Here is a 25,978-nt window from a genome sequence, read left to right on the forward strand (position 1 = left end):
ACTAGAATAGAACCTAACCACTGCAAATCCAAGCCTGGCCAAAGAACAAGGATTTAATTTTCATTTGCACAGCCTGATCTGACCATTTCTACAAAATTAACAAGCTCAGGCATGCTTTTAATCTGTTTGAGAATGAAACACTGAGCTCAGTTTGGCACAGTGATTTAGCTAGTTGAATTGCTGCCTCACCGTGCTGGAGAATCAAGTTCGATCCTGAATCAGATGCTGTCTGTGTGGAGTTTGCATGTTCTCTCCCCAACTGTGTTTCAGTTTCCTCTCATCCCAAAACTATTCGGGTATGTAGGCTAATTGGCCGCTGTAAATTTCTCCTAGTGTTCATTTGAGTGGTAGAAGGAGGGGGAATTGATGGGAGAGTAGGGTTAATGTAATAAAGATGTGTGCTTGGTAGTCAGCAGGGACTCTGTAGACCAAAGAGCCTGTTTCTGTGCACTTTCTGCCCATAACTCCATTGATCAAGATCAGAGGTCATCTGCAATTATAAGAAGGAAATCGTCCTGAGCTGGGTAGAATACTGAGTTAAGTACTTCAAAAGGGCAGACCAGAACCAAACCAAACCTAAATGTTTTTATTAGAATATATAACCCAACCTGTCCTGAGTATGGTTGGCCTTGAGCTGGTGTCCAGGCTGGACCTTTCACTTGAACTGAATCACTGATGCCCTGAAGCAAAAAAAATGAATGGCCTTATTTCCTGCTGCTCCACTGTTGCAAAATGAGGTTGTTAACTATGATTTGAAAAGCCAGCAAAATTGAGTCTAGCATAAATCTGAGGTGTTTGCTTTCATAATTAGAAATGAGGATCAGAAATTCCTATTTCGTATAGTTGTTGCACTCTGTGAAGTCCTGTAATTTGTCATGTCTATTTTTCTCATGGCTCACACCAATCATATTTTTCTATTCCAGTTAAGTTGGATGAGGAGCATGCGCAGAAGGTGCATGAGATGGAGAATACACAGCAGCAGAAATTGAAAGAGCGGCAGAAGTTTTTTGAAGAAGCCTTTCAGCAGGACCTGGAGCAGTATCTTTCTACTGGATATTTGCAGATAGCACAAAGACGAGGTAAGATCTTCTATTGCTTTTCTGTTATAAATTAAATTAAATGTCGTAAATCATTCTGAGGAATAATTTATTTTTTCCCTGTTAAGCCAGGATGCAACGTATCATTTTAAATTTCTGTGTTTTTTTAATATATTTGGTTACAAATAGATACATGTTTTTACCAATATTTATAATGCATCTTCATCTACATTGTACTTGTTGACGATACAGTTTCAGCCTTAGAGTTGCTGTTGGACAAGAAATCAATCTGGAGTCTAGTGTTTAGAAATATAGGTTGTTTTAGAATAGTCAATGGAACCCAAGGTGGAAACTACAGCAATTTATCTAATTAAAAGTGAGCTAGTTTCTCCATGTAATGGAGGGTTGTGACATACAAAACTACCAATAAAAACAGTTTCTACCATTGACAGCATTCCAGGCTTTGGTGACAATAGATTCATCCTCCTCATCAGCAGGACCTGTCTATAGGAATAGCATTGTTCCTGTACTCATACATTTTTCATTTGAATTGAACTATAGAAGAAGCCCTTCCACAGATGATGCTATTGCTTTGTTCTAACCCACCTGGTGAACATTGTCTCATACACCAGGCTGCTGTTCATCGCTGGTGGAGAAGCTGTCCTCGCTGGAACTCAACACCCCTCTCTGTAACTGGATTCTGGACTAGCTAACAGAAAGACCACAGTCTTGTCTCGGTCAGTAGCAAATCATCAAGCATAGTTACGCTAAACACTGCACACCTCAAGGCTGTGTGCTCAGCCCACTCCAATTCACGTTATTGACCCACGACTACATCACTGGATCCAGCTCCACAGAATCATCATTTGCAGGTGACACAACATTAGATGGCCTCATCAACAACAATGATGAATCGCACTACAGAGAAGAGGTGGATGATATGGTGTGGGAGTAACAACTTGAGTCTCAAGTGGACAAGACGAAGGAGATTTCAGGAAAACCAGAAATGACCATCCTCCACTGCACATCAGGAACTCTGTCAAGAAGAGCACAAAATTCCTTGGAGTTTATGTAACTTGTCATCTCTTGTAGATACACAACATCTCCTCACTTGCCAGGAAGGCACAACAGTGACTGCACTTCCTAAGAAGACAAAAGCAGGCAAGTCTACGGGCCACCATCATGAGAGCATCCTGGCCAGCTGTGGCACGGTTGATGAAGAGAAACAGATTGGAGGTCAATCCACAGGACCAGAAGAGCAGCAGAGAGGATCAGTGGAGTCTCCCCCAAACCAAGGACATGATCTGCCTGGATCGTTGTCTGAAGTGGGCGTGCAAAATCTTTGAGGACTTCTACCCTGCATACTGTATCTTTCAGCTCCTCCCATCGGGAAAGAGATACAGGAATATCAGAGCCAGCCCCACCAGGCTGAGATGAACCTTCTTCCCACGGGTAGTGAGAATGCTGAACGACCAAAGGAACTGCTTCCATAAACCATCCGAGACTATCCTATTCATGAAATAATATTTATTTGTATATATGAATACTTGTTCTACATGTGTATTATTTGCATTTGTGTTATGTCTGGTTGTGCGCCTGCGTGTTTTGCACCGAGGATCAGAGAACGCTGTTTGGCCTAGTTGTACAATCAAACTTGACTAATATCAGAATTGTCATGAACAAATCTCGAAATTCAGTGTTTTGCTGCAGCAACATAGTGTAAACTTTCATATTATGAACCATCTTACAACAATAATGTATAAAAAAAATAAGTAGTGCATGAAAAGTAAGGCAGTGATTATTCAGGAATTTGATGGCAACGAGAAAGATGTCCTAGTGCTTCTGAGTGCTTGACTTTAGGTTCCGGTACCTTCTTCCCAATAGTAGCATAGTGAAGAGGGGACGGCCTGGGTGATGGGGGTCTTTGAGGATAGAGGCAGCTTTTTGAAAATACTGCTTCATGTAGATGTCCTCGATAGTGAAGTCTGGTGCCTGGGATTCCACAGGCTGAGTTAACAAACCTCTAGTTTTTTGTTGTCATGAAATTTGGTGCCTTCATACCAGAGATGCAACCAGCGAGAATAGTCTCCATGTACTCCTGTAAAAGATTGTTTATATATATTTATGTATAGATAGTTCGTTTAGGTACCTTGCCATCGTGGTCTCTGACCCTCCGAATTGTAGTTGTTGCCTCCCGTTTTTAGCCATGATGTTAATCCATCTATCGTTTTCATTCTCTGTCTGCCTCGGCTTCTTTTTCCTTCAGCTTTCCAGTTGTAACTAAATATTCTAATATATCTCTGCTTAATGTGTTCAAAGAATTTTGGTGCTGTTTTCTGATTTTGTTAAGTAATGTATGTTTTATTTTTGCTCTTTGTAGAACTTTGTTATCCTGTCTGTATATGATATGCATAGCATTCTTCTAAGAAACTATAGAGCAAATTATGAGTGACTCTTTTTAGTGTAATAAAGTCATAAGGGAAAATTTAAGCAACCAGATGTGTGTTGGGGTTTGATTAAGATGATAAATTGGCCCTGAGGCAAATTCATTACTTGCTGCAGCTGAACAGGTACTTCAAGAAAATAACAAGAAGAGTAGGCATTAAATTAAAAAGAAATAATAAATTCAAAAGATAGATAATAAAATTCAAGAGAGAGAAACTCTGCTTAATGACATCCCACTGAACTGCATCAATTCTCTCTAGAATTGCTTCTGTTCTGGAATAGTTTAGACTTTTTTTTGCCTTGAATTTGCCATTAACAGAATATAACTTGAATTAATAATGAAACAGAATTCGGTTTCTTCTAACAGAGCCTTAGCATGTTTGTATCCTTGCTGCAAATTTCAATGGCAGCCTGAAACTTTGTGAGCAGTGGAGATTCTAGGCTTGGGTAAGTTGACCTCTCCCAGTTACCTCAGAGCGGTGGAAAGTATTCAAAACCAAATTCTGTAAGAACACACAAAAAAAAAGTAGGGTTTGCCACCACTCTCTTTTTTAAAAATTAGATTGAGGTTCTGATTAGAAGATGAGTAATGGGCAGAGGATTTAAAGTTTAATAAGACAATTTGAATGGTTCTGAATTTTTGATTATATGTGGAGAGGACAAGTTTAACAGGATCTAAAACAACTGAATTAACAGTTTTTGTTGCTCCATGTGCTGTTAATTCTCAACATTCATTCTCAGTGTTATTTACTCTCAAAGGCCTTGAGTAATTCCCTTGTGCAGCTACTCTTTGTAAATGATCTTTGCATCATAGAATCTATTTGGAAAAGGGAAAAAAATCTTTACTCTTGAGTTTATCTGTCTATTAATTCTCAAGGGATCAGGAAGTTTCTGAAACATTAGTAATTTCCCTAGGTGAACAGACAACAGCAAGAGTGAATTTTATATGTTATGAACTACTTCAAATATATTTTAATGTTCAACATTTGATTTCAAATTGAATGAAAAGATGTTTAATTATCTTTTAGACTCAACTACGTGGAAGAATGTATCAATTTTAATTGTTTCTCAGTTATCTTCAGGCAGATATTGCCTTTGCCATCTGAATTATTATTATAGATTGCAAAAGAAGATAAACTGTCAGTGATTTATTGTTCCTTGGGGAAGCTTCTAAGCCTGGCTGTACTCTCTACTTCACCTTTTAAAGCTCATCACCAATTCATGAACATTCCCTCCTCCCACTATTTATCTAGCATTCTCTTTTCCTTTCAGCAATATGCCTTGTTTATCTCTTTGTTAAAGTTCCTTTGTCTACCACCCACACCATAACTCTCTCTTTCACATCTCTACCTAGTGATATTATCTCAACATTACTCCTCCATCCTCTGATTTCAGTAATTAGCTTGGCACCTGTCATGTCTGTGTTCATTGTTGTCCATTTCAACCAAACCCCTTCTTGAATTTAAATATCACTAGCTTTGTTTGTAACTAATGAATTATTAGGCCATCTCCAACCACATCTTCATATTTCTAACCTCCATACCTCCTAACTTCATTCCTGTCCCACCTAACCTTAAAAGAAAATATTAAGCTTCATTAATTATTGCTCAATTGGCTGGCTTTGTATTTGTAGCATTTTTCTTTGGCTTGGCTTCGCGGACGAAGATTTATGGAGGGGTATGTCCACGTCTGCTGCAGGCTCGTTGGTGACTGACAAGTCCGATGCGGGACAGGCAGGCACGGATGCAGCGGTTGAAAGGGAGTTGGGGTTGGGTGTTGGGTTTTTCCTCCTTTGTCTTTTGTCAGTGAGGTGGGCTCTGTGGTCTTCTTCAAAGGAGGTTGCTGCCCGCTGAACTGTGAGGCGCCAAGATGCACGGTTGGAGGCGATATCAGCCCACTGGCGGTGGTCAATCTGGCAGGCACCAAGAGATTTCTTTAAGCAGTCCTTGTACCTCTTCTTTGATGCACCTCTGTCTCAGTGGCCAGTGGAGAGCTTGCCATAGAACACGATCTTGGGAAGGCGATGGTCCTCCATTCTGGAGACGTGACCCACCCAGCACAGTTGGGTCTTCAGCAGCATGGATTCGATGCTTGCGGACTCTGCCAGCTCGAGTACTTCGATGTTGGTGATGAAGTCATTCCAATGAATGTTGAGGATGGAGCGGAGACAGTGCTGATGGAAGCGTTCTGGGAGCCGTAGGCGATGCCGATAGAGGACCCATGATTCGGAGCCGAACAGGAGCGTGGGTATGACAACGGCTCTGTACATGCTGATCTTTGTGTGTTTCTTCAGGTGGTTGTTTTTCCAAACTCTTTTGTTTGAGTAGTCTTCCAAAGGCGCTATTTGCCTTGGCGAGTCTGTTGTCTTTTTCTTTGTTGATCCTTGCATCTGATGAAATGGTGCAGCCAAAGTAGGTAAACTGGTTGACCGTTTTGAGTTCTGTGTGCCCGATGGAGATGTGGGGGGGGGCTGGTAGTCATGATGGGGAGCTGGCTGATGGAGGACCTCAGTTTTATTCAGGCTGACTTCCAGGCCAAACATTTTGGCAGTTTCCGCAAAACAGGACGTCATGCGCTGGAGAGCTGGCTCTGAATGGGCAACTAAAGCGGCATCGTCTGCAAAGAGTAGTTCACGGACAAGTTGCTCTTGTGTCTTGGTGTGAGCTTGCAGGTGTCTCAGATTGAAGAGACTGCCATCTGTGTGGCATTATATAACATGAAAATGGCCCTTTAAGCCACACATGTCAAACTCTGGCCCGTGGGACAAATTTGGCCCGCGATATAATTATATTTGGCCCGCAAGATCATTTCAAAAATGTATTAGAGGTAGCCCGCTGGCCACCGCGCAAGTATAGTGCATGCACAGTAATACAACAAATCCCAGAATGCATTGGCGTCAGCCTGCTAATCGCCCCCACCTCCTCTGTTTACGTTGTAGGGTCTCACCGTGGACTCTGGTTTTGGGGCCCGGCCAGTGTCAGGGGAAGCCAAGGCCGCTTCCCAGCACCCGGAACTGGAGGCCTCGGGCCTGACCTCGCCAGGACCGTTGCCCACTCCCCCTCCCTGCTGCAGGCCGATCCGTGACCTTTGTATTCCAGTGGTTTTTTGTCTTCTCTCATTTTTTTCATTGCCTTCTCCAATATATTTTCTCTTGTCGTTTATCTCAGGAATTTTACTAAAATGTATCTGGTTTTTGTTGTGACTGTGGATTCAGGGCTAATGTTCTGTGTGCCCTTTCTATTTCCATTCCTTCCTGTATTTCTGACATTCCCAGGACCTTTGGGATCCATTCTTTTATAAATTCTTTCATATCTTTGCCTTCTTCATCTTCCTTAAGGCCCACTATCTTTATATTGTTTCTCCTACTATAGTTTTCCATTATATCCATCTTCTGAGCTAACAGCTCCTGTTTCTTTATCTTTTTGTCACTTTCCTCCAGTTTTCTTTTCAAGTCGTTCACTTCCATTTCTTCCACCATTACACGTTCTTCCACATTTTCTAATCTTTTCCCTACATCTGTTATGATCAGCTCTATTCTACTCACTTTTTCTTCTGTACTTTTCATTTTTATTTTTATTTCACTAAATTCTAGTGTTAGCCATTCTCTTAATGCTTTCATATGTTCTTGGAAATTTTTTTTATCTATGTACTGTCCATTCATTTTACCTTCTATTTCTCTGTACAGAGCTTGGTGTTCTTCTTCTGTGTCTGCTCTTGGGTTTGTGTTTTCTATTTCTCTTCCTTGTATCTGTGTCTCTCTGACTTTCTTGTTGAGCTGCTTGTCTCAGTTTGTTGGTTTTTTTTATGGTGTCTTGATGTTGGTCCTCTTCTTCTGGGCTGGTTATCTGTTGTGTCTCTGGTTTCCTTTCTTTATTCTCACCCCTCCCGTTCCCATTATTTTCTGTATCTTCCAGCTGAGAGCTTTATGTCGAGTCTCTCTCAGCTGGTCCCCCCTCCGTCGGTGTTGTCTTTGTCGTGTGCATTGCGCATGCGCGGTTGCGCACCTTTGTTTGGCTCTATGAGCCATCTTTGCAGTCCTGCGTTCAATGGGTCATGACACTGCAGGGTCTCCACTGACCTCAGGGAGTGGGCTCCTCTTCACGGCGGATCCCTGCTTCTTCATACAGGTAAGGCCTTCACTTTTCTCTTCCGGCGTCTTTCTTTCTTCTTCCCGTTATTTTTGGCTTTTCTTTCATTGGTGCAATTTTCTCCACACCTTTTTTATTTGTTTTGATTGGTGTGTCTGGAGATTTGTTTTTTCCTCACTTTTCCTTCTTTTCTGGAGAAGGCTGGTATTCTCCTACCGGCCACTACTCCATCATGTGACTCCTCCTGTTTCACCCTTCCTTATTCTTACCTATTGTGAATGCTCCCCATTCTAGCCCAGACCCATGGCTTGCTCTCATTACATGTCCTTTTGGAGCTCTTTATGTAGAGCATTACACACAGAAACAGGCCTTTTAGCCTACATGCCTGTACTGCACACCTTGCCTAAATAAACAAAAACTCTGAAATCAATCAATCAAATTAAAAATATTGATCCAATTCCTCATCGGTGTTCAAATGGCCTAAATTGTATGTTGTGTGCTGCTCATCTGTAGCTGCTAGACACTTCTACCTTCCTCAAATATTGCCTTCCGCATGTTTTCAAATTTGCTGGGAAAGCACTCTCTTTTTTCAAATATTTTCACATAAATGGAACATCTCCAAAAATAGTTTTCCTTTCCACTAATACTTCATAAAATGTCAAAGATTCTTTTGTTGGACACTTAAAGGCAAGGTACTTAAATACTCAAAACCTCTTTAATTCAATGTTGGTTTTTGGCTATTGGCTTAGGTTTATTAAGTAAATGGTTTGAAACTTTTGAACCTCCTTTATTATTACTGTAAATACCAACACCTTGTACGCTAAAAATGTAAGCATCCTTCAGGTCCATGGTAAGCAAGCTATCCATCCAGTAAGTTTGTTTCGCGATCAGTCCCTGAATACACCTAAGATTGTCTGATGTCGGAAGCTAAGCCGGCTCATGTTTAGTGCTGGCAAAGTGGTGCCTCTATGTCTGCCTTACGGTAGACAAAAGTTGAAGAATTGCATGTATATTACATTCTAAAATGTAGTATTATGTGACCATATAGAACCTTTACCAAGTCGTCAACCTATAGATTGTACTATGTTTCATTTGCTGTACTGAGTGCAGATTTGGAGAGAGATCAGTTGGTAAAAAGGCAGTGTTATTTTACAAGTGTTAAGTTCATCTGATGGAATCAAGACAAGTCACCTTTATTTATCATTCATGCCATGTTCACATGGTAAAGGATGAGATAGCATTTCTCCAGGACCACAGAGCATATTTACATAAATATAAGTTAGAATAGAAGTTAAATGTATTGAAATATTAAGACGTATACAGTAAAAGTCCACGGTAGACTATCCACATATGTTCTGGGAATTCAGGAACCTAATGGCTTGTGGGAAAAAACTGTTGCCCAATTTGGATGTAAGGGCCCAAGTCCTATGGTACCTCCTACCAGATGGGAGAAGGGAGAACAGTTTACATGAAGGGTGTGTGGAGTCCTTCACAATGTTTATTGCCTTTTGTCTGAATAGAGTGTTTTACTTATCCTTCATGGTAGGAAGAGAGCCCCCAATCCCCAATAACCTTTTCTGCTGACTTCACTATCCTCTGCAGAGTCTTGCGGTACGAGGTGCTACAGCTTCCAAACCAGGTGGTGATGCAGTTGCATGGGATGCTCTCAATACATACTCTGTAGAATATAGTGAGGATGGAAGGTGGGAGATGAACTTTCCACAGCCTTTGCAGGAAGTAAAGGTGCTGCTGGGCTTTCTTGGCTATGGAGCTGGTGTTTAGATCTCTGAATTAACTTCTCTGTTCTATGTCTGTATCGAATTATAATACTTTTTTATTTATAAAATCTTTCTTTTTCTTTTCTGACAGATCTTTCTCTAAACTCTATTTCTTTCTTAATTTTAGTAAAAAAAAACATTATTTGACCTCTCAAATAAGATTTTAAAGCATCCCATAAAACAAATTTGTTATCCACCGAATTAGTATTGATATCCAAATATTCCTGAATTTGATTTCTCATATAATTACAAATATCAACATTTCTTAACAACAAAGGATTAAATCTCCATCTATAAACTGAAATACTCTTCAGATCCTTATATGAAATTAATAAAGGTGAGTGATCTGATTAAAAATTCCAGCCTTATATAGTCTGAATGAATTACTCATCCTTGTAATTGAGCCGAAACTAAAGAAAATAACTATTCTTGAATAATAATCAAACCTAAAAGAACAAAATGAATAATCTTTTTCCTTCGGGTTCAACCTTCTCCGAATATAAACTAAATTCAAATCTTTCATAAAAGCTAAAATTCTTTTTGCGGTTTTTGTTATTGATTTTTGAGACTTATCTAATAATAGATCTAAACAACAATTAAAATTGTCACCAATTATCACATTTTCATATGCTTTTACAAGATTAAGAAAAGAATCCTGAATAAATTTCTCATCATCCACATTAGGAGCATAAACATTTATAAGAGTCGAAAATTCAAAATAAATTTGACAATTAACTAAAACAAACCTGACAATTAACTAAATCAAACCTCCCTGCAGAATCTATAATAGTAGATTGTAATTTTAAAGGTAATTTCTTATTAATTAAAATAACAACTCCTCTTGCTTTGGAGTTGAAAGATGAAGCCATTCCCTTTTTAATTTTTGATGTTTTTTTCAGCTAAGTGAGTCTCCTGTAAAAATGCAATACCAACTCTCAATTTTTCAATATAAGACAAAACCTTCTTTCTCTTAATTTTATTGAGCCCATTCACGTTATAAGTTACAACATTTAAATTATCCACCACCATTTCATATATCTAAAATACATAACCCTCGTTCCCAGCTCCACAGCAATCTCCAAAGGTAAATAACATCTCTTAATTAAAAAGAAAGTAGTCAACCCCTAAAAAAGAGGAAAAAAACCCAAAACAGTACTACCTCCCTCCGCTGTTCGGAAAGCGGCCTCCGCCACTAAGTGGCACTTCAGTAGAAGAAGATAAATATTGTCCCCCCCCCCCAAAAAACCCCAGACAGAATACAAAAATAACTATTTATCTGTCCATCAAGTATGATGAGCTTCTTCAAGATCTTTATTCACATGATCATCAATCTCAATTGATTCTAGACGTTTCATCATTTGAAGTTCATTTCATGATTTATCTTGGCTCATTTTAGGTTGCTGAGAAGAATAACTGGCTGCTGTTTTGTTTATTATCAGACAACACATTAGCAAACATTAATGCTTCATCAGTAAAAAACAGTGGCTGAAACTCCACAGAGCAAATTTATATCCTTTCTTCCACAAAACTGATTTTGATGGATTAAATTCTTTCCTCCTTTTAACAATACTTTGACTCAAGTCTGCATTAAAAAAAAAAATCTGTTATTTCTAATCATCAACAGAGCTTGTTGTTTCCTGGCATTTTGGACCGCCAATCTTAATCTCATTTCTTTATCCTGATAACGCAAACATCTGACTAAGAACACGGCGCTTGTCCTGGAAATGTTTTTATTCTGATAGCTCGATGAGCTCTATCCAATTCCAAACCATTTGGAAAATTTTCAGAACCCAAAACTTCAGGTAGCCATTTTTGAAAAAATTGCACTGGATTAGAACCTTCAAAATCTCTTGGACAGTCCAACAATTTTAACATTATTCCTTTGGCTTTGATTTTCCAACACATCACTTTTTTGTAAAATATCTTTGAACTTCCCAAGCTGTAAAGGAGTCTGCCATTTTATTAACTGTATCTTTGCATTGTCCCACATCAAAATGACAGTCCTGAAAATCTTCACATTTTTGAACTTTAATTTTGTCCACAGCTTAAGCATATTTTGCCATATCAGTTTTAATCATACTCATTTAATCTTTAATAGATTCAAATCGTGAATTGAACTGAGCTTTAACTGATGTAAACTCCTGTTTCATTTGATTAGCCATTGATTGAATTTGCTGAGAAATCAAATTAAATTGACTTAAAGGATCAACAGAGTATGAGCAATTTGAGAAGTTTCAATTTTACCTTGAATAGTCTGTTGAGAATGGGGCCCATATTCATATTGAACCATTTCCTCTCCCTCTAATTCTTAAGAAGGCTCTTCTGTTCTTGCTTCATTTTGTGGATGTAGCGGCTGGTTTTATTTGTCTATGGATCTTTTGCTTGGCCCTGGTCTGACCAACAACACTGATCGACAAGGGCTCAACAGGCTCCTCAGTCTGGTACAGTGGAGTTGATTCCATAATGGTGCGCATACGTGGAATCCCGTGCATGCGCAGTTGTTCCTGTGAAGTCAGTTCAGGAACTCTCTTCCTCACTCCAGCGCCAATCTTTGTCGGCTCCTCGGAGAAGCGGCGCTGGAGTGAGATGCACCCATGCCGTTGCTTGTCGGGTCATACATTGCAGGAGAGAAATCGAGTTGCCAGGCTCCATCGTGAAGGTAGGCCCCATTTCTGCAGTCATAGCAACCTCTTTTGTAATTTTTTTTCACAACTTTAGCTTTAGATTTCTTCATAGCCAAAAAGAATTAAAATAAGTTTTTCCAATTTGAGTTTTAATTAATTCTTCCAGGAGAGGCGTTTTCTCACATCTCCAACCTACGCCATCACTCCACACCACCAGGAAAGCAACTTTCCATGAATCTGGTGGTGTGTCATCTCACACTTGGCAATCTTTTTCTGAGGGGAAGTGGGAGAGGAGAGTGTGAGCAGCAGACAGTATAGATGGGGTCGGAATGTATGATGGTCTGAGTCGCATTCATAATTGCATTCCATTGAAACTATGCTCTTCTAAATTTAGTGGTGATAGGAACACCTACTTTTAACCTAGACCTGTTATTGCAGAATAAATCTTCCTTGTAATTTGGTTAGTGAATTGATATTAACATGGTTTTGATTATGTGATCAGCCAATTGTGTTCTTTCACCATTTTTCCCCCAGATACTTTCCAGTCTATTTCCATTTAGAAATTATTTTTGCCCTTTCATTTAACTCAACAATTTAAAACAAATAATAACTTGTGAGGGGATTTGATAGAAGTATTTAAGATTATGAAAGGGATAGACAGAGTGGATGTGGATAGACTATTTCTGTTAAGAGGAGGAAAGATTAAAACAAGAGGACATGAGTTAAGAATTAAGGGGCAGAGGTTTAGAGGTAACATGAGGGGGAACTTGTTTACTCAGAGAGTGGTAGCCGTGTGGAATGAGCTTCCGGGAGAAATAGTGGTGGCGGAGTCAATTGTATTATTTAAGAAAAGGTTGGACAGGTAGATGGATGAGAAGAAGATGGAGGGTTATGGGCATTGTGCCGGGAGGTGGGACTAGAGAGGAGTGTTTGGTTCGGTGCAGACTAGAAGGGCCTAATGGTCTGTTTCCGTGCTGTAATTGTTATGTTATGACTGGATTTCCAGATGCAAGCAAGCAAGCAACCTTGAGATGCCTGCAGATCATCCAAGTACATAAGCAAATCTTAGCAGTGTAGAACATTTTTGAGCTTGAAATTTTCAAGAGATTTATTGTATTTGGACAATGTTATTTTTATTACACCGTGATGCACTAGCTCTCAGCAAAAGAAAAATGGAAGGCCAGATGTGCTTTTATGTGCTTCAACTTAGTATGTTTTTGTGCATAATCCAGCAATCTAACACTGAGCTTTACTCAGATGTTTTTCCATAGAAACTATCTTGACCAACATGACCATCCAGCCCCCACTCCATCTCCCTCATTTTTTTAAACATTTTTACCACAGGACCCTGCAGATTTTAATTTTTAATTTGAAGATACAGAACAGTAACAGGCCCTTCTAGCATATAAACCCGTACCACCCAAATACATCAATTAACCTAAAAGCCCTGTATGTTTTGAAGGGTGGGAGAATATTGAAGCACCTGGAGAAAACCCACGCAGACACGGGAGAATATACAAACTCCTTAGACAGTGCCAAATTCGAACCAAGGTCCACTGCCATAGCACTGTGTTAACTCTGCTGCCCATTTTCTTCAGCATTGCTCCATGGCAGAGAATTCAGTATTCTAGCTTCTCCTGTAATTTGCTTTACAACAGATTAGTGCCCGTTGTAAATCAGATAAGGTTTTAAGTCAGTAATTTAAACTTTCCAAAGATTCATCAGGGTGGAATTTGACATGTGTGTTCAGGAAAGTTTACTCCAGCATTATATAGGTTTCGCAAAGGAGAGGACAATTCTTGATCTAGTTTTGGGAATTTGGGAAGGGCAAGTGGATGAAGTGTTTGTGGATGAACCTTTGGGGATCAGCATCCATTGTTCTGTTAGGTTTAAGATATTATATATTTTGACATATAAAATGACCGTCAGATAAGACAGGTCCCCATTTTCAGCCTGAATTTCATGTTTTTATCATATACTGGGTATATAAGAAATGGTGCAGCCGAGATAGGTAAATTGGTTGACCGTTTTGAGTTTTGGGCGCCCGATGGAGATGTGGGGGGGCTGGTAGTCATGGTGGGGAGCTGGCTGATGGAGGACCTCAATTTTCTTCAGGCTGACTTCCAGGCCAAACATTTTGGCAGTTTCCGCAAAGTAGGACGTCAAGCGCTGAAGAGCTGGCTCTGAATGGGCAACTAAAGCGGCATCGTCTGCAAAGAGTAGTTCACGGACAAGTTTCTCTTGTGTCTTGGTGTTAGCTTGCAGGCGCCTCAGATTGAAGAGACTGCCATCCGTGCGGTACCGGATGTAAACAGCGTCTTCATTGTTGGAGTCTTTCATGGCTTGGTTCAGCATCATGCTGAAGAAGATTGAAAAGAGGGTTGGTGCGAGAACACAGCCTTGCTTCACGCCATTGTTAATGGAGAAGGGTTCAGACTCGCCAAGGCAAATAGCGCCTTTGGAAGACTACACAAAAGAGTCTGGAAAAACAACCAACTGAAAAACCTCACAAAGATAAGCGTATACAGAGCCGTTGTCATACCCACACTCCTGTTCGGCTCCGAATCATGGGTCCTCTACCGGCATCACCTACGGCTCCTAGAACGCTTCCACCAGCGTTGTCTCCGCTCCATCCTCAACATCCATTGGAGCGCTTTCATCCCTAACGTCGAAGTACTCGAGATGGCAGAGGTTGACAGCATCGAGTCCACACTGCTGAAGATCCAGCTGCGCTGGGTGGGTCACGTCTCCAGAATGGAGGACCATCGCCTTCCCAAGATCATGTTATATGGCGAGCTCTCCACTGGCCACCGTGACAGAGGTGCACCAAAGAAAAGGTACAAGGACTGCCTAAAGAAATCTCTTGGTTCCTGCCACATTGACCACCTGCAGTGGGCTGATATCGCCTCAAACCGTGCATCTTGGCGCCTCACAGTTTGGCGGGCAGCAACCTCCTTTGAAGAAGACCGCAGAGCCCACCTCACTGACAAAAGGCAAAGGAGGAAAAACCCAACACCCAACCCCAACCAACCAATTTTCCCCTGCAGCCGCTGCAACCGTGTCTGCCTGTCCCGCATCGGACTTGTCAGCCACAAACGAGCCTGCAGCTGACGTGGACTTTTACCCCCCCATAAATCTTCGTCCGCGAAGCCAAGCCAAAGAAGAAGGTATATAAGACGACATGGCAATTTTATGCAAGGAACGTGCCGGAGACTGGTGTCTGGGCCTCCTAGCAACAACCAAGCTTTGTAACAATACCCCAGTCGCTAAATAACAAATCTGTAAATTAAGCAAGCGATTACAATAATAGTAAAAAAAAACCTTGCTTCTGGCCAGGAAGATGCCAAATGTGCTGGGTCCAAGTTTTCAGCATTGGCGATGGCGACCCCATTCTCAACATTGGGTATGGTGGGAGGAGTCGCGTGATGGAGCAGTGGCCGGTAGGAGAATACCAGTCCTCTCCAGAAAAGAAGAAAAAAAATGAAGAAAATGCAAAGCTCAAGAAACACAAAACACAACAAATAAAAGGTAAAGGTGTGGTGAAAAGAAAGAAAATGGCACCTAAGAAGGAAAAACCAAAAACAATGGGGAAAAAAAGAAAAGACGCCAGAAGAGAAAGGAGAAGGCCTTACAGGCATGAAGAAGCAGGGACCCGCTGTGGACAGAGGAGCCCGCTCCCCGAGGTTAGTGGAGACCCCGCAGGGTCGCGACCTCCCAACCACGGGACTACAAAAATGGCTCACTGAGCCAAACAGAGATGCACAACTGCACATGCACAAGGAATCGCGCATGAGCAAAACAAGGAAAGGAGGGGGGGTACAACAATGTTATTTTTATTACACCATGATGCACTAGCTCTCAGCAAAAGAAAAATGGAAGGCCAGATGTGCTTTTATTTGCTTCAACTTAGTATGTTTTTGTGCATAATCCAGCAATCTAACACTGAGCTTTACTCAGATGTTTTTCCATGTAAGCTATCTTGACCAACATGACCATCCAGCCCCACTCCATCTCCCTCATTTTTAAAAACATTTTTACCACAGGACCCTGTAGATTTTAATTTTTAATTTGAAGATACAGCACAGTTACAGGCCCTTCTATCTCACAAACCCTTGCCACCCAAATACATCAATTAACCTAAAAGCCCTGTATGTTTTGAAGGGTGGGAGAATATCGAAGCACCCTTCACGGGAGGGGTGCCCAGCTGTGGAGTGAACCTACACTCAACAGCAGGAAGAAGAGGAAAGCAATGGGAAAGGGAATGATAAGAAAGAAAAACAGCAACAGGAAGCTCAACAGATAACTAGCCCAGAAGAAGAGGACCAACATCAAGAAGCCATTAAAAAAAAAACCCAACAAAATGAGGCAAGCAGCTCACCAAGAAAGTCAGAAGAGACACAGATACAAGGAAGAGAAGTAGAAGACACAAACCCAAGAGCAGACACAGAAGAAGAAGAACACCACCAAGCTTTGCACAGAGGAATAGGAGGTAAAATGAATGGACAGTACATTCATTTTTTTTTTAAATTTAAAGAACAAATTTAGTGAAATTAAAAGAAAAATGAAAAGTACAAAAGAAAAGTTGGTCATAACAGATATAGGGAAAAGATTAGAAAATGTGGAAGAATGAGAAATGGCTGTAGAAATGGAAGTGAACAACTTAAAAAGAAAATTGGAAGAAAGTGACAAAAAAGTTAAGGAATCACAAGAGTTGTTAGCTCAAAAGATGGATATAATGGAAAACTATATTAGGCGAAACAATATAAAGATAGTGGCCCTAAAGGAAGATGAAGAAGGCAAAAATATGGATCCCAAAGGTCCTGGGAATGCCAGAAATACAGGAAGGAATGGAAATAGAAAGGGCACACAGAACACGAGCCCCAAAACCACAGACACAACAAAAACCAAGATCCGTTTTAGTAAAATTTCTGAGACACACGACAAGATAAAATATATTGGAAAAGGCAAGGAATAAAATTAGAGAAGACAAAAAAAACATTGGAGTACAAGGGTCAAAAAATTTTTTTTAACCCAGACATAAGTTTTGAACTCCTAAAGAAGAGGAAGGAGTTTAACGCACCAAAATCGATCCTATGGAAAAAAGGCTATAAATTTATGTTAAGATATCCAGTAGTGCATAAAATAGTTATCTCGGGGGACAAAACAGATTGTTCTCGGATCCAGAGAAAGCACAAGAATTTGCAGAACGCCTGCAGGACAGAAAGAGAGATGAAGAGATGGAACAAGAATGAAGAATGACGACAAACTACATATAAAGATGTAAAAATAATGTATAAGTAAGAACTAAAGAAGGGAAGAAAAGGGAAGTAAGGGAGAAGGGGGAAAAAGAGGAGGGGGAAAAAAAGCAGAAAAGAGGGGGAACTGTTTTAATGTGAAGATAAAAGTCTTTTCTGGAGGGAGTTAGGTATGGGAGAGAATAGCAGTCACTGCAAAATCAATTGACACTTGCGAACGGATTCGCAATCCGAATGGAGAGGGAAGTTGTGGTTGCCCGGCAAGGGACAAGGAGCGACTCAGAGAGTGGGGGCAATGACACTGGGGGTTAAGGGAATTTTAGATGTGGGAGTGGTTGAAGTATTTTATGTTTTAGAAGTGTTGTCATACATTGAGTTCAAAAAAGGAAAACTGAGAGATGAAAATGGGGACAAGGGGAAAGGTGAGGAAGCGGAAATGAGGTGTAAACAGAGTATGAGATGGCTATGTTGAACTATATGACTATAAATATTAATGGAATATATAACCAAATCAAAAGGAAGATGCTACTAAATTTACTGAAAAAAGAAAAAATAGATATAGCATTCGTGCAGGAAACGCATCTAACTGAAGTGGAACATAATTAATTAAGGAGAGTCTGGGTAAGGCACGTAACGGCATCATCATATAATTCAAAAGTCAGAGGTGTAGCTATATTAATCAATAAAAATGTACCAATCAAAATAGAGGAGGAAATAATAGATCCAACAGGGAGATATGTAATGATAAAGTGTCAGAGATATTCAGAATTCTGGAATTTGGTCAATATATATGCACCTAATGAAGAGGATCAAAAGTTTATTCAAGATATTTTTTTTTTGAAGATTGTAAATACGCAGGGGAATATATTGATAGGAGGGGATTTTAACCTTAATTTGGACCCAAAGATGGATAAAACTGGACAAAAGACTAGCAGAAAGAACAAATTAGCCAAATTCAAGGTTAAATCAATGCAGGAAATGCAACTTTTGGATATATGGAAGAGGCAACACCCAAAGGAGAAGGAATATTCATATTATTCGAGTAGACGTAAAACATACTCAAGAATTTATATGTTTTTGTTGTCAGCCCATATTCAAGGGCGAGTTAGGAAAACGGAATATAAAGCTAGATTGTTATCTGATCATTCACCCCTGTTATTTGCAATAGAACTGGAGGACATCCCAGCAAGAACATATAGATGGAGATTAAACTCCATGCTACTTAAAAGACTGGAATTTAGAGAATTCATTGAGCGACAAATTAAAATGTACTTTGAAATAAATACGGAATCAGTGAAAGACAAATTTATATTATGGGATGCAATGAAAGCCTTCATCAGAGGGCAAATAATAAGTTATGTAACTAAAATGAAAAAGGACTACAATCGGGAAATAGAACAGCTAGAAAGGGAAATAGTAAGTACAGAAAAAGAACTAGCAACAAGGGAAGATACAACAAAAAGAAGAGAATTGGCGGACAAAAAAATAAAATACGAAACATTACAAAAAATAAGGCGGAGAAGAACATAATGAAAATAAAACAGAAGTATTACGAGCTAGGAGAAAAAATGCACAAAATACTAGCCTTGCAGCTTAAAACAGAACAAGCTAAAAGAACTGTATTGGCATCAAGGAAAAAGGACAAACAAATTACATATAACCTAACAGAGATCAATGAAAATTTGCTCTTCTCCAATCCAGAACCTCAACTTTAGGCCCCTCCTTGCTCTTTCCTAAAACTACCCGAAAACTAACAGAATTATGATCACTAGACCCAATTTGTTCTCCAACATTAATGTCCGATACCTGACCTAGCTCGTTCCCTAATAGGAAATCCAGTATTACACCATCCCGAATCGGTTCTTCTAATTGATTTAGAAAACAATCTTCAACACATTTAACGAACTCTTGCCCATCCAGCCCTCTAACTGTATGGGTATCCCAATCAATGTGAGGGAAGTTAAAATCTCCCATGATCACTACCTTATGATTCTCACACGTTATCTCCCTACAAATTTGTTCCTCTAATTTTCTTGGCTCATTTGGTGGTCTGTAATACACCCCTATTAGCACCCTCATGCCTCCTTCACCCCTCAATTCCACCCAAACAGCCACACTGGACGATCCCTCCAGACCATCCTGCCACCTCACGGCAGTAATGCCCTCCTTAACAAGCAGAGCAACTCCTCCCCCTTTTTTAACCCCCTGCACTATCACATCTAAAAAAAATGTATCCTGGAATATTAAGTTGCCAGTCCTGCCCCTCCTGTAGCTAGGTCTCACTAATTGCCACAATATCATGACCCAAAGTATCTGTCCATGCTCTAAGCTCATCTACCTTGTTCACTATGCTTCTTGCATTAAAATATATGCATTTCAGAGAATGACCCTCACCTTTATTCTCTTTTCTACCTTTTACCCTAATCTTCATCCTACCTTTGTTATCGTTATTATTCCTATCTAGGTGGCCATGCTCCCTTGACACTGCACTCACACTCTGTTCCCCACCCCCCCTGCCAAACAAGTTTAAACCTTCCCCCACAGCTCTAGCAAATCTGCTTGCCAGCACATTGGTCCCCCTCCAGTTCAAGTGGAGTACGTCCTTTATGTACAGGTCCGACCTTCCCCAGAAGAGATCCCAATGATCCAGAAATCTTATCCCTTGCCCCCTGCACCATTTCTTTAGCCACGCATTCATCCTCCACATCCTCCTATTTCTACCCTCACTAGTGTGTGGCACCGGCAGCAATCAGAGATTACTACCTTGGAGGTCCTGTTTTTTAACTTCCTACCTAATTCAACATAATCCTGTTTCAGGACCTCATCCCCACTTCTAACTAAGTCATTGGTCCCCACATGGACCACGACTTCTGGCTGTTCTTCTTCCCCTTGCAGAATGCTATGAACTCGATCAGAGATATCCCTGACCCTGACACCAGGGAGGCAACAGACCAACCTGGATCCCCGATCTCGTCCCACAAACCTTCTATCTGTCCCTCTGACTAATGAGTCCCCAACTACAAGTATCCTATTCTTGTCTCTCCTTCCCTGCTGAACCTTAGGGGCAGCCCCTGTGCCAGAGACCTGACCCCCACGACTCGTCCCTGGTAGGCTGTTCCCCCCAGCAGTATCCAATGCCGAATACATGTTGCTGAGTGGCACTTCCACAGGGGTACTCTGCACAGGCACTCTCCCTCCTTTCCTCACAGTCACCCAATTCCCTGATTCCTGCCTTCTAGGGGTGACTGTCTCCCTGTAACTCTTCTCTATCACTGCTTCTGCTTCTCTTATGATCCTCAGTTCATCCAATTGCAGCTCAAGCTCCCTAACATGGTCACTCATTATATGCAATTGGATGCACCTTTTGCAGGTGTAGTCGTCAGAAACAGCTGTACTGTCTCTGACTTCCCACATCCCACAACTGGAGCACTTAACTACCCCAACTGACTCCATTTCCTCCTTTCTTACTATAAATATGTTATTTCAAAGATACCTTTCCACACAAGGAGCTCCTTCTCACCGAAGTCCCTCGAGCCAAAGTCCCAAGTCCCCACTCCTTCACTGGGCCACTCACTCACTGCGCTGCTCCTCGCTGGCCAGTCCCTCCCTTTCTACTCCTTTCCAATTAACCCCAATTAACTCCTCTCACACGACACCAGAAGCTGACTCACTGCCTCCTCTGACCCCGAGTCCGACCTTTCTAAGACCGAGCCCCGGTAAGTTTAGCTATTTATGCTACGAAATAAGCTATAAACCCAAACAAAAGTGGGAAAAAGATCTAAACATAAAGATTAAAAAATGAAATATGGGAAAAGCTATGCTCCAGAACTATGAGAAATATAATAAATATGAGGTTATGCATGATACAATATAATTGGTTACACAGGATATACACCATGACCCAAAAGTTTAAATAAATTGGACCCAACATTATCAGATAGATGTTTTCGCTGTAAGAAGGAAATGGGAACAACAGTACGTGCAATTTGGGCATGTGAGAAAGTGAAAAAGTTTTGGGAAGATCTAAATCAAGAATTTTAAAAAATCACAAAAAGCAACATACCAAAAAATCCAGAGATCTTTCTTTTAAGTAATATAAGAAGTAAAGAATTAGGCCTCAAACTGGATGAAGCGCAAAAAAGATTTATTATGATAGCCTTAGCTGTAGCAAAAAAATGTATAATGTCAACATGGAAATCAGAAGAGATCCAGAGAGTACAGCAATGGTACATGGAAATGAATAAATGTATTCCAATGGAAAAAATAACATACAATTAAAAAAATAAAGTCACATTATTTGAACAAACTTGGGAACCATACATGGAACAGAATAGAGAGGGCTTGCCTCGGACCTCCACCCCCTAAAATGATAGAATGAGAAGAAGACAAAATGAACTGATCCAGTGTGTAAAAGTCGATGGCACAATTTTCTTGTATAGTATATGTTGAACGTTTTTGGAGGGGGGTGGGGAGGGAAGGGATGGGGGAAAAAAGAGAGAAAATGACAGTGTATATTCAAGAGGGAAATGTTTGTATTTTGATTAATATGGTTCATAGTGCGAAAAATAAATTAAAAAAAAACATTGGGTATGGTGCTGTCTGCATTGAAAAAGTCGCCTCGCTGCCCAATTGTGCTCGGTTCAGGAACGATAGCTATGTGTCGTCTTGGGGGGGCACTGGTTTCTGGGCAGAAGCAAGGACCTTGGGCTCTACATTGGAAAATCTCTGGGTGAGTTATGGCAGCAGTGGGGAGGTGCTTTAAGTGTTGTCTTATAAGTTGAACATTACGTTGTGTTTTTTGAGTAGAATTTAAGGTCTCATTTTTGTATCTGCTTTATAAGATGACCCCTGTTTTTTTTGAGTGCTTTCTGGGTGTTTTAGGGTCGTCTTATACGCCAAAATATTACAGTAGTTTTGGAGAGAGACAGAGCAGGACTGTGAGTTAAAATTCAGAATAAGGGCATGACCAACTTTGAAGATACAAGACAGGAACTTGCTTGAGTTGATTGCAACAGGTTGTTTGAAGGAAGAGCAACTTTAGGAGTATAAAGTTAGAATGAAGAATCAGACAGGATCTCGTCAAGGGGAAGGCATATGCAACTAGAATCAAGTGTATACTTGGAGGTACGTCAGGAATTGAGGACCAAGGTTTTTTTTAAAAAAAGGAAATGGGGAGGGCAAAAAGGGGATGGGGATAGTTCTGGCAGATAACATTAAGGATAATACAAAGAAATTTTATGTACACAAGGGAAAATGGATAACCAGGGGAGAAAAAAAAACACAACCCCTCTGGAATCAATATGGTCAAACCTATATGAGCTATGGGATATGGGCAAGATCCTCAATGAACACCTCCTCTATTTTTACAAGGGAACGAGGCAGTCAATAGTAGTGTCTTGAGGTTAGTCAGTATTAAGAGTTGAGGAGATGCGGAAGGTTCTGATGTGCATGAAGATAGACAAATCATCTGGGCGTGATCAAATATATCCAAGGATACTGTAGGACGCTAGAGAGGAATTTGTAGGTATCCTGGATGAGATTACTGAGTCGTCTTTAAGGAGACAGGAGGGTGGCAAATGCTGTGTTTCTATTCAAGAAAGGCTGTGAAGAAAAGCTTGACACCTACAGGGCAGTGAAGCCAACATCTGTGGTTGGGAAGTTACTAGAGAGTATACTGAGGGAGATATATACACACACTTGGATGGATAAGGAGTGATTAGGGAGAGTAAGCATGATCTTGTGCTTGGATGTCATGTCTCACAAATCTGAGAGAGTTTTGTTTTTGAAGATGTCACCAAGAACCTTGAGGGCAGAGGTGTAGACGTATATATGGATTTTAGTCAGGCATTCACTAAGGTTGCGTACAGTAGGCTGCTCTGGAACGTTGGATTGCATGAGATCCAAGGTGAGATAGCAGAATGGATATAAAATTGGCTTCATGGTAGAAAGAAGAGGGTGATGGTGGAAGGATTTGATTTTTGGATTGGAGACCTGTGACTAGAGGTGTGCCTCATTTTAGTGCTGGGCCCATTGCAGTTTGTCATCTGGCTCAGTGATATAAATAAAAACTTACATGGCGTGATGAGCAAGTTTGTGGATGACACTAAAGTATCTGGTATTGTAGATAGTGAAGACGGTTGCCAAAGATTGTAGCAGGATCTTGATTTGGCGGCAGGGTAGGACCTACACAGTGAATGGTAGGGATCTGGGGAATGTTGTAGAGCAGAAGAATCTAGGAGTACAGGCATATAGTACCTTGAAAGTGGTGTCACAGGTAAATAGGGTGATCAAAAAAGATTTTGGTACATTGGCAGTCATTAATCAGAGTATTGAATAGATTTCTTGTCAGTACATACATGACATCACATACAACCCTGAGATTCCTTTTTCCTGTGGGTGAGGCAGAATTACCACTAAGTGGTAGTGCAGAAAGTAACTGTACACAGCATAAAACATATAAACAAATTGTGAAATACAGAGAAAATAAAAAAGAAAATGAATAAAGTAAGTCCTTAAATGAGTCTATGATGAAGAGATAGCAGCTGTTTCTGTACCTGATGGTGCGAGTCTTGTGGTACCTATATCTCTTCCTGATGACAGCAGCAAGAACAGAGCATGTGCTGGGTGGTGAGGGTCTTTGATGATTGCTGCTGCTCTCTGATGGCAGCATTCTCTGTAGATGTACTCAATAATGGGGAGGATTTTGCCTGTGATGTCCACTACCTTTTGGAGATATTTACGCTCAAACATATTGGTGTTTCCACTTTCCACCACACCTTTGCAGAAATTTGCCAGGGTTTCTGAAGTCATATCAAACCTCTGCAAACTCCTGTGGAATTAGAGGTGCTGATGTGGTTTCTTCTCGATGCCTTTGATGTGTTGCGTCCAGGAAAGATCCTCCAAGATGGTGACTCCAAAAAACTTAAAAGAGAGTCTTTTATTCAGAGTAGTGGAATTGGTAAATTAAATGGTGGGGGGGGGCAGGGATATTTTTTCTCTATACTGGGACTCTTAAGTGTATGGAGTGGGTTGCCAGAGGAGCTGATTGAGACAAGTACTATTGCAATGTTTAAGAAGAAATTGGATGGATTTTGAGGGATTATAGACCAGCAGAAGGGACATTTTTTTTAAACACTATTTATTTGTTGAAAAAACAAATAATATATGACATATACAGCAATTAAACATGAACATTTTTTTAAATATATATATATATATATATATATATATATATAAAATCTCTGCCCCCCCCCCTTCAGCCAACTCTCCTAAGGAGAGCCAAAAAAAAAAGAAAAAAGAATATTTAAAAAAGTCAAATATACATATTAAAATCTAATCAATATAAATTGAAATGTAAATATTCCGAGTATAACAACCAGTTATTAATTAAAAAAATATAATTATCATGCAAAACATACATAATTTTTTCCATTATTAAACAATATTTCATCTCATTATGCCATCTATTAATATCAATCATATTTGTATCTTTCCACATACCATTGGATCTAAAACTATTTTAATCTTATACAGATATTCTAAAAATGATTGAATTTTCTTCCAAAGATTGTATATGTATACATAACCAAACAGTATGAGAAAATGTTCCAACCGTATCACCACATCTAAATCACAAATCTGATTCATTAAAATCATATTTTTTTTTAATTTTTCAGGTGTCAAATATAATTGATGTAAAAAATCATAATTAATCATTACATAACGTGCATTTGTCAATCTAGTTACACTATCATAACAGATATCTAACCAATCACCTTCAGAAAAAATAAAACCAATATCTGCTTCCCATTTAAATTTAGATCTATCCCAACCCTTTTTATTCATACCATCCTGTAATATTTGATACATAAATGAAATATAATACTTCTCTGCTACCTTCATAAGAGAAGTCTCAAATTTAGTCATTTTAGGTAAATCATTATCATTTTAATTTTTCTTTATCCATAACTTCATTAAATGTTTAAAAAGGCAATATCAATTTTCATTTTCTTAATATACACCAAGACTCGCGTACGTTTAATCGGACTATTTAATCCTCGAACATTAAAAGTAGCAAACCTCAACTTCGACATATCTACTATTATTAATAAATACCAATATTTTTATATAAAAACTCAAATGAACGTATATAGGCCCTCCAATAAAAAAAATCACAAATTAAAAACTAAGAAAAAAGTAAAAATGAAAAATAAAAATAAACAATATTTATAAAAATCCCCCCCCCAAAAAAAAAAGCTACCAAATATTCCCCTAAACAAAAATTGGGTGTGGATCACCCACCAGTGGCTGATGACTAGTAAAGAACTTGGTGCAAATCTCCCCCTCCCCAGCCAAACAATCAGTAACATCCAAGTATCATAATAACAAAAGAAAAAATAAAATAAGAAAATTCTTCTTTTCATCCAAAAGACTCCAATCTCGAAGATCCTATTTTGGAAGGAGATAGACTCTTTCCATTCCCATTTTTCCCATTTCTGCCATTTCTTCCGTTTCCAGAACCACCAGAGTTTTCTTTAGGACATAATGGTGGACTACGTCTTTGTCCTCTTATATCTGGCAATGAGTCAGCAAAAATCATTGCTTCACAAATCAGTTTCAAAAAACCGAAATTGATAGTCTTCGTAAAAGACCTTCAACAGTGCAGGGTAACAAAAAGTAGACTTATAACCTTTACGCCACAAGACTTCTTTAACTGGGTTGAATGACATCTTGACTCAGATCAGGATAAAA

At 39.8% G+C, this 25,978-nt stretch overlaps 1 protein-coding gene across 2 annotated transcripts in view; it reads left to right on the forward strand.

The window, feature by feature from the left end:
• Nucleotides 1-25,978, forward strand: part of dtnbp1a (dystrobrevin binding protein 1a) — a 289,385-nt gene that overhangs the window by 249,387 nt on the left and 14,020 nt on the right. For both annotated transcript variants that reach the window (XM_069913436.1, XM_069913437.1), the window contains exon 8: nucleotides 924-1,079. In XM_069913436.1, the coding sequence (XP_069769537.1) occupies nucleotides 924-1,079 (156 nt within the window). The remainder of the gene's footprint in view (nucleotides 1-923; nucleotides 1,080-25,978) is intronic.

This window comes from Narcine bancroftii, chromosome 1 (genome assembly GCF_036971445.1).
Source record: "Narcine bancroftii isolate sNarBan1 chromosome 1, sNarBan1.hap1, whole genome shotgun sequence".
Lineage (NCBI taxonomy): Eukaryota > Metazoa > Chordata > Chondrichthyes > Torpediniformes > Narcinidae > Narcine > Narcine bancroftii.